The 22,380-nt window shown below is 41.3% G+C and overlaps 1 protein-coding gene across 1 annotated transcript in view; it reads right to left on the reverse strand.

Annotated features, from left to right (window-relative positions):
- Positions 1-22,380, reverse strand: part of LOC134841709 (potassium voltage-gated channel subfamily H member 6-like) — a 633,879-nt gene that overhangs the window by 142,402 nt on the left and 469,097 nt on the right. The window contains exons 2-3 of the mRNA XM_063857742.1: positions 7,988-8,086; positions 7,671-7,901 (exon numbers count right to left, since the gene is read on the reverse strand). Of these exons, the coding sequence (XP_063713812.1) occupies positions 7,671-7,901; positions 7,988-8,063 (307 nt within the window). The 5' untranslated portion in view covers positions 8,064-8,086. The remainder of the gene's footprint in view (positions 1-7,670; positions 7,902-7,987; positions 8,087-22,380) is intronic.

Here is a 22,380-nt window from a genome sequence, read left to right on the forward strand (position 1 = left end):
ACTAAAATCATCAATCTGAGTAGAGCTGTCTTGTTTCCGACAGAGAACAACGAGAAATCAAACGAGAGTGTCATCGCTGGTCAAGAGAGAACCTTGATTTGGCAGGCGGACGAGTGAAGCTGCCTAAAGGTCAAAACGACAAAACTTCTTGGGTGAAAACTCCTCATTCCCAAAAAATTCTAGTTGCTTTACTAATATTATTTACTTAATTCAACGGTAACAAAGTGCGAACGGTAACAAAGTGCGTTCACGCAATGCTGGGATCCCCTGTTCATTGGGTACTCTGCAGCTGCATACTTCCACTCGAGCGAAATCGAAATAAACTATTGGACGACCGAGGCCAAGAAAATGAGGTACTCGATGATGCTGACACGAAGACGACGCGCGATGAGGACATCGATCTTGAGTCCGGGGAGTATGTGCCAGTCGGTCACATGTGGAAGATTGTCCTTGATTTTGGGGAAAGTAATTTTGAAAAGTTCGAATCGACCAGGTCATGCTCAAGTTTGTCGCGAAAACTGAAAATCAGAGGTTATTTTTGTCAGAAGACTCGAAAAATAATTGCGGAAAAGTCGACAAAAAATTGTGCTGGAATAAAATAGCTATTCGCGATTTTACTAAAATCATCAATCTGAGTAGAGCTGTCTTGTTCCCGAAGGAGAACAACGACAAATCAAACGAGAGTGTCATCGCTGGGCAAGAGAGAACCTTGATTGGGCAGGCGGACGAGTGAAGCTGCCTAAAGGTCAAAACGACAAAACTTCTTGGGTCAAAACTCCTCATTCCCAAAAAATTCTAGTTGCTTTACTTATATTATTTACTTAATTCAACGGTAACAAAGTGCGAACGGTAACAAAGTGCGTTCACGCAATGCTGGGATCCCCTGTCCATTGGGTACTCTGCAGCTTCATACTTCCACTCGAGCGAAATCGAAATAAACTATTGGACGACCGAGGCCAAGAAAATGAGGTACTCGATGATGCTGACACGAAGACGACGCGCGATGAGGACATCGATCTTGAGTCCGGGGAGTATGTGCCAGTCGGTCACATGTGGAAGATTGTCCTTGATTTTGGGGAAAGCAATTTTGAAAAGTTCGAATAGACCAGGTCATGCTCAAGTTTGTCGCGAAAACTGAAAACCAGAGGTTAATTTTGTCAGAAGACTCGAAAAATAATTGCGGAAAAGTCGATAAAAAATTGTGCTGGAATAAAATAGCTTTTCGCGATTTTACTAAAATCATCAATCTGAGTAGAGCTGTCTTGTTCCCGAAGAAGAACAACGAGAAATCAAACGAGAGTGTCATCGCTGGGCAAGAGAGAACCTTGATTGGGCAGGCGGACGAGTGAAGCTGCCTAAAGGTCAAAACGACAAAACTTCTTGGGTCAAAACTCCTCATTCCCAAAACATTCTAGTTGCTTTACTTATTTTATTTACTTAATTCAACAGTAACAAAGTGCGAACGGTAACAAAGTGCGTTCACGCAATGCTGGGATCCCCTGTTCATTGGGTACTCTGCAGCTGCATACTTCCACTCGAGCGAAATCGAAATAAACTATTGGACGACCGAGGCCAAGAAAATGAGGTACTCGATGATGCTGACACGAAGACGACGCGCGATGAGGACATCGATCTTGAGTCCGGGGAGTATGTGCCAGTCGGTCACATGTGGAAGATTGTCCTTGATTTTGGGGAAAGTAATTTTGAAAAGTTCGAATCGACCAGGTCATGCTCAAGTTTGTCGCGAAAACTGAAAATCAGAGGTTAATTTTGTCAGAAGACTCGAAAAAAAATTGCGGAAAAGTCGATAAAAAATTGTGCTGGAATAAAATAGCTATTCGCGATTTTACTAAAATCATCAATCTGAGTAGAGCTGTCTTGTTCCCGAAGGAGAACAACGAGAAATCAAACGAGAATGTCATCGCTGGGCAAGAGAGAACCTTGATTGGGCAGGCGGACGAGTGAAGCTGCCTAAAGGTCAAAACGACAAAACTTCTTGGGTCAAAACTCCTCATTCCCAAAAAATTCTAGTTGCTTTACTTATATTATTTACTTAATTCAACAGTAACAAAGTGCGAACGGTAACAAAGTGCGTTCACGCAATGCTGGGATCCCCTGTTCATTGGGTACTCTGCAGCTGCATACTTCCACTCGAGCGAAATCGAAATAAACTATTGGACGACCGAGGCCAAGAAAATGAGGTACTCGACGATGCCGAGGTGCGATGTACGTGCTGTAAAGAAAAAGCTTGAGAAGGCCGCGTTCGAGAAAAGGGACCCAGAATATGATGACGGTCGAATAATAAAGGAGGAAGGACAACTGGGTCTGAAGGCAGAATCAAGATGCAGCACGAGGAAGCATCTGGCACCCTATGGACTGGAGAAAGTAGAAATACAGCATGAGGGATGTAGGCTTGGTGCGGCTGGCGTTCTCTATATGTCTCTGACGGAGTATAAGCAGGACCCAGTAACGTCTTCACCTCTGTCGATTGACACCCTTGGAGACCAACGGAATCTCCCAGTAGAAAACAGGTTTGAGGATACCTTGAAGCGGGAACGTACTGAAGTGACCGAAGGGTAGAGAATGGAAGAAGCTCTCAGTGAACCCGAGGAGGACATGGACATCGGGGCGGCCCCAGCTGAAGAAATAGTGCAACTTGGTTACAACTTGGGAAAAAGGCAGTGGACATGGTATTCTTGAGCAGTGATAGCAAGGAGAAAAATACCTTTGAGGGGAATAAAACGATGTTCTGGAATACTCTGGATTACGAAGAATGGCAAAAGTTCTTGATGGAGTTCAATCAGAAGGTGGAGCGGTAGAGGAGGACATGGACATCGGGGCGGCCCCAGCTGAAGAAAAAGTGCCTGGGAATTACAGTCCTGCACGACGCACGAATTGCTCCCAGACTTGAGTGGTAAATAGTGGGTAGATTCAACGACACCACCTTTGGGATTTACCCAAAAAAAATCTAGTTACAACTTGGAAAAAAGGCAGTGGACATGCGCATGTTATTCTGGAGCAGTGATAGAAAGGAGAAAATTATCTTTGAGGGGAGTAAAACGATGTTCTGGAATACTCTGGATCACGAAGAATGGCAAAAGTTCTTGATGGAGTTTCAGAAGGTGGAGCGGGATGTAGATGTCAAAGAGTTTAAAGCGGAACCGTGGAACATTGTGGTGTAGTTCAGAGAGCCTATCTCGATGGGAACTGGACTAGACAAAGATGCAAGAAAAGAGTTGCTTAGCAAGATGATTCATATCCGGAAAACGAGGCCGAATACTGAACCCAGATCCTGTAAAGACAGCTCTACTCTAAAAAAGAAAAATGAAATTAAAAAAGATAAGAACAAAATGAGTAATAGGGATACCCCTGTTATTATAGCGAAAAATATTTTTAGTATTAAGGCTAAAGGGGGAAAGGAGGTGCTTGAGACAAGAGAATGGTGGAGGCAAGAGACGGAGGCACCTTCGGTGATGATCGTGTCTAAACCCCCGAACAAAAAGTCGGAAGTCAAGAAAAACGAAGCGGGTCCTTCAACGGAGGCGGTATCGGAGGCAAACATGAAAGAGACGGCTCCGATGGTTTTGGCCAGATGAAAGACTGCATCTTACAAAGACAACACGACATCTAGGATATTGGCGGAAGTGATTGCTGACATGGAAACTGCACCTGGTCCGGTGACAAAGAAGACTTTGAGCCTCATATGGTTAAGACAAAGAGAGGTTCCAACAGTGGGCAAACATGGGAGGTGGATGTCGGCAAGGACTGGGTCTCGAATCATCACCAGTGCGTTGGAGGAAAAATCACGAATGATCCCCTGGAGAAAGGACTCACGAGGAATACTGCTCACTACTGGTGGATAGCTTTGGATACGATGAAAGAACTAGAGCCCTGTCTAAAGAAGCTGGATCGCGGAGTGTCCAGAAAGCGCCGAAGTTCGGCCACGCAGCAGAAGGCAGAAGTGAATAAACTAGAACTGAGGAGCCAATTAGGGCGAACGTGGGAGAAATTACTGTTGGAATACTTCGAGAATGAGATGAGAGCACATTCATCAGCACAGCCTCTGATGGCGAACCCTTTCACCAGGACGGAGGTTCAGCTGTTTTTTACGTTGTGCCTGGTTGGGGTGGCATTGGAAGATCTGACCTCATGTCACAAACTGAAGTTGGGTGAAAAAGGCCTACATGTATATCGAATGTTGATGCAACATGTCGCTTGAGATGTCTCAGGGTTGAGTCTTGCGAGGAAAGGACGCCACCTGTTTCTTGATTTGGATCATACCAGTGATACCTGACGCGGTAATCCAAGCTTGCTACCAGAAAGCGACGTAGGTTAGGGCGTTGGGGAACAGGGTCTCAAGCGTTATGTGTATCAAAATGCCGGGATTGAGAAGGACGATGATTCCAGGCAATCTCTTGAAGACCATGCGAAGATTGACGAAATCAGGAGGTTCTCAAACAAGAAATTCAATAGCAGTCATGATGTCATGAGAATGTCATACAATCCCTTATTGAGCACGGAGGCAGGAGCTGCCCATATGATTTTGAAGTCATGGAGTTGTTAAAACTTTGGACGGAAGCTAATTGAAATCGACACAGCTGAAAGGGAAAAGCCGAGCCTAGGCTTACTTCTCGGGAACGGACTCGAGGTCATCTGCGTGCCACGACTAGAATGAAGAGTGGAGTTGAGGTTGGGAGGCGAGGTTAACGTACTGTTCACGAACTGGGAACACTCTGGAACCTATCTTCGTGCCCATATTCTCAAGCAAATTTGAATGCGATCACGGTACGAGTAGGGTTGGTACCAGGGAAAGATGAGTACCTGGGGAACTTGAATAAGATACACAAGCTGATTTTGCCTCATCGCGAAGAGTAAAGGGAAAGTGGAGAAGTCTAGAGACGAACCACCAAAGAAGATGGAGTCAGGCACTTGTCTCGATCTGGCAACCGGAGCAGGAGGACACTCTTGTGATGGGCGATCTAGTCTCTTGTGATGGGCGATCTAGTGGGAGGATCCAGTTGTTTCAGAGGAGAGATTTGGTCACATGGTTTGGTGACGAAAGAAAAGCGAGAAACAGATACTAGCTGATTGCTACGCGAGTACCACGGTGAAGTTGGCAACGGCACTAGGTTTCTTCTCGAGGATGTGTAGTCTGGAGACACTGGAGAAGCTAGAATCCGAACACCATTTAGTCAGAGCGTAGAGAGTGCAGTCCTGGCCTGGATTGTTGCAAATGATTCAGAAACACATCAAGGGATGGAAAGTCGGCTTGGAAGCAGAAACGGCATTCCCGGTGAGTGAGGCCTTTTGTCTGCCAATGAAGGCGAAATCTTTGGTGGGATCGGTCATGGCAACCTTCTGCGGGAGCCATTACCCGTTACACATGTCGATGGTGGAGGGGTTTAGCCAGAGGGTGATGATTGACAAGGCTTTTCGGTACCCAGGTGTGTATGACTGGCAAGAATGTAGCATCACTCACACCAGCTGTTTAAGAAAATGTGGGTAGCGGTACCAGGGCCCAGTGTAGAATACTTTAGTGATACCCGAGGAGAAGAACTCTTGTGTTTGGAAAATGAGAACTCTACCGACTTTGAAAAACTGAGTACGAGCGGTAACCTCCGGGGCATCAACTTGACACATGGAGACAATCCATGCCATTTTTCAGCGCAGACTGTGTGGTATCCGGAGAAGTCCAACCTCGGCCGGATATGGGAGGTTGAGGAGATTCGGGCGATAGGGTTGCCAGATCATCAACAAAAGGTGACCATCTTCGTGGTGAGCTCGATGCTGGCACTGCGATGGATTGAAGAGAACGTGATAAAATATCGAGAGTCGAAGCACCAACCGTGGAGGCGATACACGCTATTGATTCTAGCAGGAGGCTTGAGTTATTTGAGACTACTTGCAAGGTATTAGCTGTACCGATGGGAGTGAAACGTGTATGGAAGTCGCATACGATTTTTCTCGGGGTTTAGGGCGACGTTGACTTCTCGGCTTGGCGAAAAACCACATGAAGAAACATCAGAAGGAGTATCGTCAGTTCCTGGCAAAAATAGGGCCGGACGCTTTCAAGAGACCACTGCTTACCCATCGCAACGAAATAACCACGGGATGGAAGCGGGTTGGTAAGATATCTACAGATAACACTAAAGCGAGGGAGTTGATACTGGAGGAAGACCTAGGAAAAAATGCAGAGATTGAGCCTACATCACTCCTTTTGCGTGAACAGAGAGCCCAAGATAAAGAAGCTACCAAACCATCCGAAAAGACTACAACAGCAAAAGGAATGGATGTGGGCCTAAGAACAACTAAAGGCATGGGAGGAAATCGTGATTAGTTCTGATGACGAAGAATTGACGAGGCAGATCACGGTGTCGAGCGCATCTGGACCCAGTACTTCAAAGACTGGAGGAACGAAATGAGTCGGGTAATATGGATCGAGCCGTGAGTAGAAGAAGGAATTGGGACTTCGGTGTGAATCAGCTGAAATCTGAGGGAACAAAAAGATATTTCAACCTACTAATTATTGTTATCTAATACATCAATTATATGAAAAAAAATTGCATGACAAATTTTTCTGATTGGGTTGAACAAAAGAAATTTTAAGAAACTGGCTTAAGAAGCTCGAATCCAGGTGCAGTTGGATGAAGATTTTGATTGCTGTTTAGCTATAGAATGACAGTTTTATATGGTCGTGAAATTTGGGGATGTAGATAAGGTTGAATCTGCTGCGAACTTCTGTAAATGACCACTTGCACTGTAATTTGAGACGCAATCTACATTCTGGAGACTCGCTGACACGAAGACGACGCGCGATGAGGACATCGATCTTGAGTCCGGGGAGTATGTGCCAGTCGGTCACATGTGGAAGATTGTCCTTGATTTTGGGGAAAGTAATTTTTCCAAAAGTTCGAATCGACCAGGTCATGCTCAAGTTTGTCGCGAAAACTGAAAATCAGAGGTTAATTTTGTCAGAAGACTCGAAATATAATTGCAGAAAAGTCGATAAAAAATTGTGCTGGAATAAAATAGCTATTCGCGATTTTACTAAAATCATCAATCTGAGTAGAGCTGTCTTGTTCCCGACAGAGAACAACGATAAATCAATCGAGAGTGTCATCGCTGGGCAAGAGAGAACCTTGATTGGGCAGGCGGACGAGTGAAGCTGCCTAAAGGTCAAAACGACAAAACTTCTTGGGTCAAAACTCCTCATTCCCAAAAAATTCTAGTTGCTTTACTTATATTATTTACTTAATTCAAGAGTCGCGTCATTATGCGAGTACTGAATTTAATTTCTGGGGTGTATTTCACACGATTATGGTGAGATAAGACTGTTTTAGATTGATCCATCTGAAATTGATCAAAGGTCCACTGTCCAAAAAAAACTAATGGTATACTTGAGCTTCCAGTCCTGTTTTTAATGGCGTTCGCGTGTTTTTTGTATATAGAGAACTCAACGATCTTATTTCTAGAGTGGTGGGGGGGGGGGGGGGGGGTATTTGGGTAGTGGCCATAAGCTGTAACACTGAATGAAGTATAAAAGCACAGGAGATAGTGTCCCTGACCCTTGAGCCATTGGTTATACAACCTATTTTTCCTAACCTCATATGTGACATGAGCGGACGACTGTTACATTAAGTAAGAATACTGTTTCACCCGTATCAACTAACCATCTTTCTTATACAACAGGAGCTCAACCACGATATCTTTTTGCTCTTCAACAGCTGTACACAGCTGTTGCACAACTTGAGGGTTCGTATTTTGACCATAAAGGAATTCCACGCGACATGATTTCTGCATAACTTCTGCTCTTGAAAATCCGGTCAAATCGCAGAAACCATCATTGCAATAAATTATACCACTGTGTTCTGTTCTGGCATTTGCAATAAGGAAATTCTTGTCTATAATTTCAAAACATTACAATTATTTAAATGCGAAACAGATCAAATATTTTAGATTGCAGCTTCCCTAAATACAGAAGACTTACTCATACATTCCGATTTTCGGATGATCGTATCGAAAAATGTATTCTGAGGGGTGACATACCCTCTCCGCACAGGCATACTTCACAGGTTCATATTCATCTGGAAAAAAATCAACGGCTGCACCTAAGTTTGAAAGAACACTTAAATCGTTCCAAATAAGACTCTTTCTCCCCCTCCCCCTCACATAAGCATCAATTTCATGGTGTAACGAGTGGTTTTATAAGGTTGAGTATGAGGACAAATGTGGCATTCAACCAGAATGGCGCCAAAATGCATCGAATTTAATTATAACATCGTACTGGGAAGATGGACCGTTTTAGTGGATTCGCTGTACTAATTGGACATTTAGGCAAATTAGGAATAGTCAGTTTTAAAAATTCGTTCCAAAATAAAAACACGTCACGACCTTGAAATTTCGCTACTTCTGAAAATGAGAGAAAATCAAAACGACTGTAAAATGACGGTAAAACAAAAAAGGTTCTGTTATCGTTTAAAAAAGGTCAACAACCTAGAACTATTCCTGGAGTTGAACGTGTGACGTCGCGAAAGATACTCGGAGTCATATTTGACGAAAATCTGTCGTTCAAGGAGCCTATTACTGCTATCTGCAAAGCGTCAGTCTCATGTTTATATCTTTTGTTGCGCCTCAAACGTCTGAACTATACAGCGGAAGACCTTAAATTACTTTATAATTCTTTAGTGATATCTCGACTATCTTACTGCGCGTCTGTTTGGGGTGGTACTTATTCATATTTACTAGATCAAATAGACCGAGTTCAGAACAAAGCACGATTTTTTGGTATTATTGACGAAAATGAACCTATTCGCGAAATTATCCGCAAATCTGACCAGGCCTTGCTACGCAAAATAACCGAGACCGGGTATCTGCATCAGCTATATCATCTCCTACCACGCAGAACGGATTATGCCGCGGATACGCTGCGACCCAGAAACGCTGGAGTTATGAAGACTAAATTGGAAAAACAACTCTGTATTTTCAAATGTTATTTACAATAAATCACATACAATTTGGTTCTAAACCATCATGATAAAAAATTAGCCAATCACAGTTGACCTCTAAAATACTATTAAGATTAAAATACTTTTAACCTCTAAAATTAATTAAACATTTTAAAATTAATTTGTCTGGAAGTTTCTGAGTCATAATTTCGATTTAGACATGTACGTTTTGAATAAAAACGACGGTAAAACAAAATGACGGTGATGTTTTATCGTCATTTAGAGTAGTTTATTGTAAAAATCCTGACGATGCACATAGTTGCGAAAACGTTTGAAATTTACTTTTTAGCAAAAATTTCTTCAATTTTACTTGTAAATTCGTGATAAACCAAAAAGCGAAGAGCTTGAAATTCCAACTGTTTTCCCATTAAAGGGCCAGTATAAAAATTTTTAATGAATTTCATCAATGTAATGAGAATTTTTATAGTGTTTTTTTTATCGATACGTAAAAAATGGCCGATTTTTATTTGAGTTACCGAAATGTTTCATATTGTAGCAGCTAGCTCCCTGTTCCACAGCATCAACACCCTTAACACAGGGGAAAAAAAGCAATACGAGAGCCTTGTTACAGCAATTCCTGGCCTATCCCTTAATAACAACTTGCTGAACCAAGGAAAGAACCTCCGACGACTACTCGAAGACAGTCCACTGAAGGAGAAAAAAGTGGTTGTGTGGCACGACGTTGTGAACAACACCATAAGCAGCCACAGAACAAACAACTATCGCCCAGCTGGTGTCGAGGAACTGACAAACTATTTGAAGACGAAGAAGCAGCAGATATTGGCGATCGTTTATTGCAGAAGGGAAGGAACGCCCGACTTGTTTAGTCAGCTTCTCGGCACAGGGATGCTCATTATTCCAGCTACAAAACGACTACTCTCCAAGAGCAAGCAAAACAACCCGGAGCAGCTCAAGGAATATTTGAAGCTGCACCAGAGTGCTGATTTGGAGCTGAAATCTCTGCGATTGGTAGTGGCACACAAAGAAAGGCTGTCAGAGCTGATTGGCAATATCAGGGGCAAACAACAGAAACCATCACAGACAAGGAGGAAGGCGAAAGCAAGACGTGAGCAGAAGCTGAGGGCAGAGGAAGTGTCTGCGCTTCAAAGACAGGGGTGAGAAGAGTGTGATTTGTTTTGCTTTGTGCCTTGTGAGTTTCATTACTCGTGGCCTGCAAAACAATGACCACAGTACTTTTGCCTGCTGTTTGGCTCAGACAAATTTTGAAAAGGAAACTAACTTGGAAAATTGTGTTAGACTATTTAAAATTCTTTAAAAAAATTCAAGTATCTGTACATAGACTGAAGTTTCTGAGAAAATGTCTGAAAAACGATCTAATACCGGACTTTTTGAAGTTTAGGGTCCCCGAGAACGGGGTTTTTTCGGACCAAGCTGTGCATAATTTTCAATTGAAACTACTAAGGACTGAAACTTCTAGGGCAAATGAGGATAGGAAAAGGTACGAGGAGATGCTAAGGAAAGCAAGATCACTGGTGCAAAAAGAAATTGACAAACAGTGGTGGGCATCCATTTTCCGATTCGTGAGGCGGCAAGTTGAGGCAAGCTTAAAGACAACATCAGAAAACCATAGAAAAAAGTTAGAAAAACTGTCCGAGAGACAAGAAAAACCTCTTGGGGGGAGAAATGAGCGATCAGTTAGGGTACTTGATAATATTGAACTGCCTGAATGGGTATATGAAGTGCTATCAATGGGCCCCAAGCATCCAATTAGAGACAAATTTAACGAAACACATTTTTTGGCGGATATCGACATTTTCCTCTCACAATTGAAAAATCAAAAAACATCTGGTGAAACGTTATGTGAAATAGAAGCCGCGGCAAAGGCATATGCAAAAAACGTACGGCAAACCCCAAGAGACAAAGCCGTTGAAAAAACGAGGAAATATCTCAAAGATAAATGGGTTGCTGGCTGTGCCTTTTGATAAGGGGGTTGGTTTTTGCATAATGAGGAAACAAACATATGAATCAAAGCTGGAATCCTTGTTGCAATCTGCTCAGTTTGTGAAAAAAGATGCAACCACTGATGAGGTGATACTGAAAATTGAGAAAGAACTTAACAAAGAGTTACTAGCCATGAACAAAAGAGACGAGAGAAGTGATCAGTTATATTCTAAGATACGATCAACAGGGGGGCAACCCGCCCGTTTGTACGGTTTAGCTAAGGTACACAAGGATGAGACACCCCTACGACCTGTACTATCACTTCCCGGCAGCTCGTATGAGAATCTTAACAAAATGCTTGCGAAGTTTTTTGACAACATCGATGGAGCAAATATAGAAACCAATACTAAAGAGGCTAGAGAAAAAATAAAAAACATTGCTCTAGATCCGGATGAAACCATAATATCTCTTGATGTGAAAAGTTTGTACACCAACGTTCCCCTGAAGGAGGCAATTGAAATTGCTTTACAGAAGCTGTACAGCCAGGAGTCTCCTCCTGAAATTCAAAGAGCAACCATGAAAAGGCTTTTGAATATGGCGGTCAGCAAAGTATATTTCAAGTGTAATGATTCATGGTATGTACAAATTGATGGTTTAGCAATGGGAGCGTCCCTCGCTGTAATTCTGGCAAACTTATGGCTGAAAGAATACGAATTTGCTCTACGACAACAAATACCGGTGGGAACGGGGGTACAGCAAATTAATGACAAAAACGGCTTGTGCCCATGTTGCAGCAGGAAAGTCACATATAGATCAAAGGGGGTTGAATGCGAGAGTTGCCGAAACTGGTATCATCTAAAATGCGGAAAAATATCCGATGACGTATACGCATCAATAACCGAGATAGTCTGGTACTGTGAAAGCTGCTGCCGAGCTAAGAACAAGGAGAAGGATACTCCCCAGGTGAAATTGTTCCTCAGGTATGTGGATGACATTGTTAGAACAGTCAGAGGGGAGCCGAGTCGTCTTCTCGATGCCGCCAATTCTCTTCATCCAAATTTGCAGTTCACTCTAGAGAAAACTAATTCAGAGGGGAATTTGCCGTTCCTGGATTTGAACATAAATATATCGCAGGATAGGCGTGTAACTTGCAGTTGGTATCAAAAACCAACAGATACAGGGACTATACTGAAATATAGAAGCTGCGCCCCAACTCAGTATAAGCGTAGTGTTATCCAAGGCACTGTACACAGGGTTTTTAGGAGTACATCTAGCTGGGAGCAATTTGATAAGGCTATGGAAACTAATAGGGCGCAATGGCTGACAAATCAGTACCCTGAAAATTGGTCCGCGAAGGTGGCTTCAGACGCCTTGTGCAAGATCATCGAGGGTAAAGGCAAGCCCCTGGATAGTGACAGGGGTTTGTCAGTTCAATCACCAAAGGATGAAAAGCCCCCAATGCTGATGGTGCAATATAGAGGTAACCAGAGCCAATATTTTGCTAACAGGTTACGAAAATTAACGAACGTTCAAGTGGTTTTCACCACAAGAAAACTACAATCATGTTTACCATCACTGAAGTCAGCATTTTCTAATGACCTCAAGTCAAGAGTGGTTTATAAACTGTCATGTAGTGGATGCACTTCCACCTATGTCGGACAAACTGTTCGACATTTGACCACTAGAATTGAGGAACATAGGAAAGCAGACTCACCGGTAGGCCTCCACCTTCAGCAATGCCAACTTGAGGGAAATAGCGCAGATCTTAGTTGGGAAATTATAGATAGGTCAAACAACCAAACAAAATTGCTAACACTAGAGGCAATACATATCAGGAAAGAGAAACCGGGCTTGAACACGCGCGATGAGTTTAGGAGCAGGGAGTTAACACTGAAAATTTAGTCCCAAAATAGTTTTGGTTTTTTATTTAAAACGTACATGTCTAAATCGAAATTATGACTCAGAAACTTCCAGACAAATTAATTTTAAAATGTTTAATTAATTTTAGAGGTTAAAAGTATTTTAATCTTAATAGTAATTTAGAGGTCAACTGTGATTGGCTAATTTTTTATCTGTATTTTCCCTTCGAGAGTTTTAAGAGGAGTGTACACTTAAATTTGTAAACATGTATTGGATGTATTATCCGATATAAACAAAAGTTTTGTTGTTGTTGTTGTTGTTGTTGACTATTGTCGCGAATAGAACAAGACGGACAGATTTTTGTGAGAACGCAGCAATAGTAACGACTGAAATAACAATAGAAGCCGTCCGAATTGTAACTGTATAATCGTTACCGAAGACTTCCCGAGAAACAGGAACGGTATTGGGACAATTTCACCAGCCTTCCGGAAGGACGATAACCGCTCTTCGTCCTGATTCCAGAATCCGGAAGGGTCTGTGGAAGGAGACTGTAATACTCTATTTTTATAAACTTTTAGCTTCCTAGAATGTCCTGAATTGAATTAATAACATCTAAATTCGTTTCCAGATAATGAGAAGCTAGGAGCTGAGGGAAAGGGTTGATCGATCTCCGATGGGAATGATGATTTTTATCTACTGAATAAAAACAAAAGTGATATTATAAATAATTAGTAGCCCTGTTTTTAGGAGTGACCTCGTAGTCTGGGGATACTGAGACCCAACCATGAACTCACAATTTTTGCATCTAACTAAATTAATCTGAGCGTTCTGACTGAATTCTAAAACAGTAACGATGTTGTCGACCCGATGTTAAAAAGACCATTCAAAGACCTGGCTTTGGCAGAGACGGTTAAAAGCATGTAGAGCTGTGTTTAGACGCTAGCCTGTCGTTTTACAACCTAGCTTTTTTTTCCGTCGATATGTACTTACGGGCGAATGTTTTATGTTTTTATGGCTTTCATGGTTATTTTTTTTAGCATCATGGCCGGCAGAACCGTTAACAAGCACTCCGCTCTGAGCATGTACTCTGAGCATGCTCTATAGAACGCCCTTAGCACAGACCAAAAACACTTAAAATGGGATTCCAGACGAGATGCGATTCGACCCTACCGTTTTTTGTTGTTAGATGTATTGTAGTTATAGGCATTTATATCAATCAAGATTGTTACGATCAAAGTTGTGGCCCGTTTTTGGTGCTTGTACTGTAGAGTTGTTTGAGTATTTAAGCAAGTTGATGCCAATTTGCGCTCAATCCGGAAGGGTGTCGGGATTAGAGCAGAAGACTGATCCGGCAAGCAGTGCAAGGAGCAGCAGGAAGGGTCTCAAGGACAATATCAATCGGTGGTTGGGTATCGTTAGCAAGTTTTGTATCCTTTTTCGTACAGAATTCAAGATATCAATCAGTGGGGCGCTCGACAAGGACTGCAAAGAAAGTGACCCTCAACCAAGTTGCGAATTTCCGAGTTAAGCACTTTACTTCGGATAATGAACAAACCCGAAGGGGTATAATATTCTTAGTATTACTATCTATACTACCTATCTTTATACTCTTATATCGTTTTCCAGTGGAAAACATAGTAAGCATACCGGTTTTTTGGGTCAAAATAGTGATACTTTGATCAACACACAAATCGCGATTTTTGAGATATCGATATTTTTTGAAACGAAAAAAGCGTTAAATTAGTGAGTTACATCGTAACTGCATTAGTATAAGAAGTGGAACTGGTTAATTTCCTTTTCGATTTTTTGGAACTAATTGGGTACTGAAAACCAAATTTTCGTGATTTTTGAAAAAACGAAACGCTACAAAATCCGATTTTTTTTGCAACTTTTGCGTTAGGGCAACAAGATTTGTTGTGTGGACAACTGTCACTAGTGAATCGACAGGATTTTAAACCCGTTTGCCAATAACTTTCCGGGCCTCAGTGAAATCGAACTTAACGTGTTTGATTTCGTGGATTCGTCAACCCGAAAGGGTTCAAATAGCATTGTTTTTGGCAAACTTTTTCAGCTGGAACATTTTATACCGGGTTTTTTTCTTTGAATTAGAAGAGTATAGGCCTTCTGAGCTCGGATCAATTCACTTTCAGGTCAATAAAACAAGAATTGCGAGAAAAGTTAGGCGGAACCTATAAGAAAGAAAATTTTTGGACTTTGAAGAAAAGACATTTTGGTTAATAACTTTGAATTACTGGACAGAACCAGTTGATCTTGGTACCATTAGATCAGAAATTGGATGAGCTTACTCTTAAAGCCTTTGTTTCTTGAGAAAAATAAGCGGAAAAAAATTTTGAGATTATTTTAAGCATAATTACCAATTTTTGAAGGTCGACCCTTCACGTTTTCCAAAAATTTTTCGGAAAACCCTTATTATCCTACCAAAGGGTAGTAACGATTGAATAAGACAATTTTACGCTGCTCTCGACAAAAAGGTAGGGCTAAGAAACCCAGAAAACGATAGTCGAGTCAGAACTAGGCTAGTTATAAGACCCATCACAGTTAAGGAGAATTGTCAAATCAGCAAATCAAGACTCGGAGACCGTATCAGGAGGGGTATCGGTTGTGATTTTAAACGCCCCGGAAAACCAGGAGGGGTCCCGATTCGGAGGTGTCCTGATTTTGCCAATCAGGAAGGGACCTAATTTTGCCAATCCGGAAGGGTCTCAATTTTGCCAATCCGTAAGGGTCCCATTTCGGAAGGGTCCTATTTTTGCCAATCCGGAAGGGTCTTAATTTTGTCAATCTGGAAGAGTCCCATTTTTGCCAATCCGGAAGGGTCCTAATTTTGCCAATCAGGAAGGGTCCTGTTTTTGCCAATCCGGAAGGGTCCTAGTTTTCGTTAATCTGAAGGGGTACCAGAAATATCAATTGTTATATATGTATTGTGAGGATCGTGAGGATCCTAAAGCGTACGGAGACGAAAGTGATATGCATAGTGAAGAGTATTAGCATACTAGGAATCAGGCTAGAAACCAGTGACTCTTTAAGTAAAACTTGAAAGACCATAGTAAAACACAATAGGTCTAAATCCAGAGATTCGCGACTCTAGTTCTAACTGAAAACAGAGTTAGACACTGATTTGTGTGGATTAAAATCCAAATTATGAATTTTTTTTGGGAAAATTGAATTATTGAATTGCGACTGACTAAGTGCAATACACATACATTTTTTGGAAATATTTTTTACCTTTTTTCATTTTTGGTTTGAAATCCTCCTTTTTTAGATATATTGTTATCATCAGTCTGTGCTAGCTTCATATCCTATAACCAATAATTAATTGTTGTGATTAATTTGTACACATGCTGTACTGTGATAACCTATTAGGATTCGTGTTCACTATATAAGTGAAACTTTTGGGATATATTGTGTTGTGTTATTATTATCAGTAGTCAGACAATAAAAACCGAGCAAACGAATTGAATGTATAAACGGTAAAAAGTGGTAAATCGAAAATGAGTCGAGACAAGTTGAGGATACCTAAACAAAGTAATAGCTCTAGGAAATTTATACCAAAGAAACAAAGAAAATCAATGATAGACCCGTTTTTGGAAAGGATCGCACGGACCCAGACCACCAAAATGGAGAATGTTTCAGGCGGAATGGTGGAAACCAGGAGTCAAAATTACTCCGAAGGCCAAAAGGCAACGTTAGAAGTAGAGATCCATCCGGACCATGCCCTGGTTGAGAATCGGGGGACGTGGAACGGAAGAGTATGGGAACAGAAGGTTGGCCAGTGAATCTACTCCGGTAGAACAAGGCCAAGATTTTGCCACTTCCACCCGGACTCTAGATCGAGAGGAGATGTCGGAACTGTCCTACATCTCGACTGAAAATATAGCAACAAAGAGGTCACCCACTGACAATAACATGATGCATGGGGTGACCGAGAAAACGGCAACGTCCTCCTTGTTTTCAGAGCGATTAAAGAACACTCTGGGAAACTTCTTCCGATTCACTATGGGAACAGGTACAGGTGATGAAGTAGAAACCCAGGAAGAGGAGGAGGACGGTGACGAACAAGATGACTTCGGATCTCAATTAAGCCTCAACAGTTCGACTCATGAAAGCGGAGCACCCAACAACAAGGAGACGGATACTTCGGACCGATTTGGTGTGGTCAGGACAATAAACAAGACCATAGATGGATCACACCAACGGAACCAGAAGCTGATTATGAAGAATCATCGAGACCTAGAGGTAAGACTCGAGTTTCGACTAGCACTAAACTGCCTGGAACCAATAGGGTAACACCACCACTAGTGACGCCATTCGTGGACGGAGGGGCGTCAATCGACGATGCCTTGACCAGCATAGTCGATAGTATAGGAAAACAGAACGAGCAGATGACAAGAAGTCAGCAGAAGTGAAAAACGCTTGAAGAAGAGGAAACTTGTTGCGAATGACGAGGGAAGCTGAGCAAAGGGAGACACGATTGAGAGATGATATGGAAAAGTTACGAAGTCAGCAAAAGCAGACTCCTGGGACTTTCGACTTAAGAATAGACGCGATGATGGAGAGGCGCACTCAGGCTATCATGGATAGGTTGGATGGGCTCCTAGGAAACAGGAGTGGATCGAGGAATAGGGAAGCAAACTCAGGAGAACCTGACAGGGAGACGACAGTGAACTTCAAAGAACAACCTAACAGAAGAAGGACACATTGATCCACGAGAGGTAGGGGCATTTCATCCAGGTATGCCAAAAGGGATAATGGGCCGAGGGGCTCAAATATCAGAGAAGGTTCTACTGACAACAGATCGACCTCAAACAAAAGACCGACGCAAGACGCAACTGCGACTGGGAGATGTGATTCCACAAACTGGAGTAATGCGAATCAAGGAAGAAATCGTCCCAGCGTCTCGAACAAGAGGAAAAATCCGGAACTTCTATCGGAGGGCAATGACACTCAAGCGGGGCATTCAAGAGATGCACTGGCAAAGACTACAGCGTTTGAACCTCTGAACCGGTCCTTGGAAACTTTCCTGACGGGGTTATCTAGGACCAGTGGACGCAGCGAGAGGTCCAGAAGGGTATTTGAGAAACCACAATGCTATAAAGACGAATCTGACGGCTGTATAGATACCTGGATAGAAGTCATAAAACTGCATTTTGAGGAGGAAGACTTGACAGAAAGACAAAAATGCAGTGCGCTCACCAGCAACCTGGAAGGCACAGCCCTAAATTGCTTGATGGCCATAAAGCAATACCAGCGGGACACAGCTGAGAAAATCTTTGAAATCTTGTTGAATCGTTTTGGCTCAGGAGTACAAGGACACCAAGCAATGATGCGCTACGAGAAACGGAGGCAAAGTCGAAGACGAAACGATAGACAAGTTTTTAGATAATCTGGAGATGCTTAGAAGGCGTAGTCAACCAGGTGAGTCAAATAGCAGGATGAACCTAGCAGTAGCCTTAAAACTCGTCGATAGTGTAAAAAACGATGAGCTTCGAACTCCATTTTCATGAGTCGAACTGTTGAGGCTTAGTTGAGATCCGAAGTCATCTTGTTCGTCATCGTCCTCCTCCTCTTCCTGGGTTTCTACTTCATCACCTGTACCTGCTCCCATAGTGAATCGGAAGAAGTTTCCCAAAGTGTTCTTCACTCGCTCTGAAAACGAGGAGGACGTTGGTGACAAAGGAGATAGAACAAAAAGTCAAGCTCGAACTAGAAAATGAGAAAACTAAGGAGAAGCTAAACGCCTTTGAAGCATCGGAGGTGGAAGAAACAAAATCACCAAGCAGTTTGAGCATGAAACTGAATGTGATCTCCGGACAGACGTTCGGAATGGTGTCACAAGGAAGCAAAATACAGTCAATAATCTCAGTGGCGGGACGTCAGGTGATCAGGAACCTAGGTGAACCTTCAGAATTATTTTTGATGCATTTTGATACACATGCGGATTATCTGAGGCATGTGGAGCCACGCACTGAGTCAAGGGCTGTGCGAGCGATGTTAACAACGGGTGGCCCTCGAATGAAGAAAATTCACGGACGCTACGTGAAAGTCTATGGACCATACCAAGTGATGTTGAACGTAGACGGGATCAGTATCTTTACTAGGACCTACTTCACAACAGACAGTGACCAAGTAGGGCAGATCTGATTGGGTCAAGAAGAACTTAAAGTCCGTAGAATCGGCCATGACGCCATGATGGAGCAAGATGCAGTACACATAGGATACGAAGCAGATGTGACTGCACATCTGCTAGACACCAATTGAAAGAAAGTAGGAGTAACAGGACTTCTTGATACAGGAGTGGTGCTTAGTGTTATGCCAGTGAAGACTTGGGAAAGAATGGGCTTTCCGTCGAACCTGAGATTGGCAGCAGCTAACCGCGGAGCGATCTACGTAGCCGGAAGAACACCAATAACAGTCCTTCACATGGGAGGACGGGACCTTTGGATGTGTTTCCTGGAATTAGAGAATCTGGACGACTCAGACCAATTCATCTTGGGCCGCGAATTCGTCGGGAATTTTGATGTGTTGATCGACCTGAACAATGGACTAATAAGAATTAGGAAACCGGACAGGCAGTTTGTTAAACGACCGGTGAACAGAATAATAACTGATGAGAATAAGGTGCACATTTTTTTAGACAGAAAAGTATAACTACAGCCGTGACAGGCAGGTGTAGAGATTTTAAGGATGAGCAATTTAAACTCATTAAGTGATATTAAACAGGTTTGCTTGGTACCCAACCCAAACAGTCAAAGTTCAGTAATTTTCAGTCAAAGCTCAGTAATTCTCAGACCGGAGCTTTTCAGTAACACGAAAGGGACTGTATGTGAGTTATTACGCTAGCAAAACTATATACGTCGGACAAAAACGCTTGCTAGGAATAAAGGGTTCTTTCTACTTTCTATCTTAGAAAGTAAATCTAAAATTCGCTGAGAAATATTTTATTAGAAAAGAAGTTAGTATGAATTTACAGCAAGTTGCCTTTTGACTCAATATCTATTTTAACGGTGAGATTAGAGATATTTTTACTGAGAGTAGATATTATTTTAGAGATTGGTTGGGGGTGGCTGAGGAGAGTGGTGTTGGTGTTAGAAGAGATATTGTTGGGAATGAATTCCCGTAGTTTTGAGCTTCTATTTATACTCAGATGGGAAATCGTACCACTTTTCGTATCAAATGAGATGTAACTCCCTAACTTCGTACTCTCTATTCGTATATTCGTATTTTACGAGAAGAGTTTTTCGTATGCTCGTATTTTACGAGAGGAATCGTTAATATTCGCATTGAATGAGAATAGTCGTTTCATTTCTCAATGCTTAAAACGTTATACGAATTATTCCAATAGCATTTCCTTTCCTTTTGCAAGGGAATAAAAACACGGGTGTATTCGTTTTTCCAAAAGTTTGAGAGATGAGATAGTCCAAATAGATTGTTTGGGAAGAGCCTAGTGGGCTATATGAGTCCGTGAAAAGAAATTTTTTAGCATTTAGAAAGGACCTGGATACTTTTTGCAGTATTCCTTTCATCTCTGAATTATCGGAAAACATATTCCAGAATTTTTGCATTTGAGCATAAGTGTAGATTGAAGCGCCTTGGTTCAATAGTTTGTTGGTGTTACAGGTAGCAGATGTTTTTGAACAACTGATACTTTGAGTCAGGCTTGAATGAATATAAACACATCAGTTACATTTATAAATCAAAATAGAGTTTACACAACCAATAGATTTAACTATAAAATTAAATACATCAAAATTATTTGTTTCTCAAAAGTTTGAAGGTTAGTTTTTTTCCTTGAACATTCTTTTTCCGAAGTCTCCTTTTCTTCTTGAAGTATGTGAAGTCTTGAAGTATGTGAAGTGAGTGTCCATATGCGTAATAAGGGGAGGACTGGTTCATACAAAAGGGTTTTTTTTGTTTTTTTTTGTTTTTTATAAAAGTCAATATTGTTGAGAAAGGCAAAATCAATAGCTATACTACATAGCTATATAAAGCGAAAAAATAAATGTTTAAATGAAAGGATAAATTTTTACAATTTTCCTTCCAACCGGGCTATAAGTTGGTGATTTTTTGTTTTCAAATTGTGGATTTGCTTTTTCAGCTCCCGGATTTGATGCATTTCATGTATATGACTGCGCTGAATTTGCTCAGTATAGTCATCTAACTGGGGGGTTTGTAATTGTGCCGTCAGATATTTTGCTGGGACATACATTTATTGATATTCAAGAAGGGAATTAGTTATGGAGTACCTTTTTTTAAATAGGGTGATAGGCTTCTAATTTAAAACGGTTGATTAATGGATTCAAAGCATAATTGAGATCCATATCGAAACCGGGATTGCTGTTAGAATTAACCGTATCCCGGTGGTGTTGGTGTTAGAAGAGATATTGTTGGGAATGAATTCCCGTAGTTTTGAGCTTCTATTTATACTCAGATGGGAAATCGTACCACTTTTCGTATCAAATGAGATGTAACTTCCTAACTTCGTACTCTCTATTCGTATATTCGTATTTTACGAGAAGAGTTTTTCGTATGCTCGTATTTTACGAGAGGAATCGTTAATATTCGCATTGAATGAGAATAGTCGTTTCATTTCTCAATGCTTAAAACGTTATACGAATTATTCCAATAGCATTTCCTTTCCTTTTGCAAGGGAATAAAAACATATTTCTTTTGTGGTGGCGGCAGCGTCACATTTTGTGAACGCAATAAAATAATTCATGTTTCTGTTTTTATTTGAAATCAGAACATATCCATCCTCCTATTTGGAGAGGAAAAAAACTGAAACTTTCATTTTTATTACTTTCACTTGAATAGTGGGGTAATTGTTGATCGATCGAAGATTTTTCTTTCAATCTCATAAAGTTGGTTCAATAGTTTGTTGGTGTTACAGGTAGCAGATGTTATTGAACAACTGATACTTTGAGTCAGGCTTGAATGAATATAAACACATCAGTTACATTTATAAATCAAAATAGAGTTTACACAACCAATAGATTTAACTATAAAATTAAATACATCAAAATTATTTGTTTCTCAAAAGTTTGAAGGTTAGTTTTATTCCTTGAACATTCTTTTTCCGAAGTCTCCTTTTCTTCTTGAAGTAAGTGAAGTCTTGAAGTATGTGAAGTGAGTGTCCATATGCGTAATAAGGGGAGGACTGGTTCATACAAAAGGGTTTTTTTTGTTTTTTTTTGTTTTTTATAAAAGTCAATATTGTCGAGAAAGGCAAAATCAATAGCTATACTACATAGCTATATAAAGCGAAAGAATAAATGTTTAAATGAAAGGATAAATTTTTACAATTTTCCTTCCAACCGGGCTATAAGTTGGTGATTTTTTGTTTTCAAATTGTGGATTTGCTTTTTCAGCTCCCGGATTTGATGCATTTCATGTATATGACTGCGCTGAATTTGCTCAGTATAGTCATCTAACTGGGGGGTTTGTAATTGTGCCGTCAGATATTTTGCTGGGACATAAATTTATTGATATTCAAGAAGGGAATTAGTTATGGAGTACCTTTTTTTAAATAGGGTGATAGGCTTCTAATTTAAAACGGTTGATTAATGGATTCAAATCATAATTGAGATCCATATCG

This window comes from Symsagittifera roscoffensis, chromosome 3, assembly GCF_963678635.1.
Source record: "Symsagittifera roscoffensis chromosome 3, txSymRosc1.1, whole genome shotgun sequence".
Classification (NCBI taxonomy): domain Eukaryota; kingdom Metazoa; phylum Xenacoelomorpha; order Acoela; family Convolutidae; genus Symsagittifera; species Symsagittifera roscoffensis.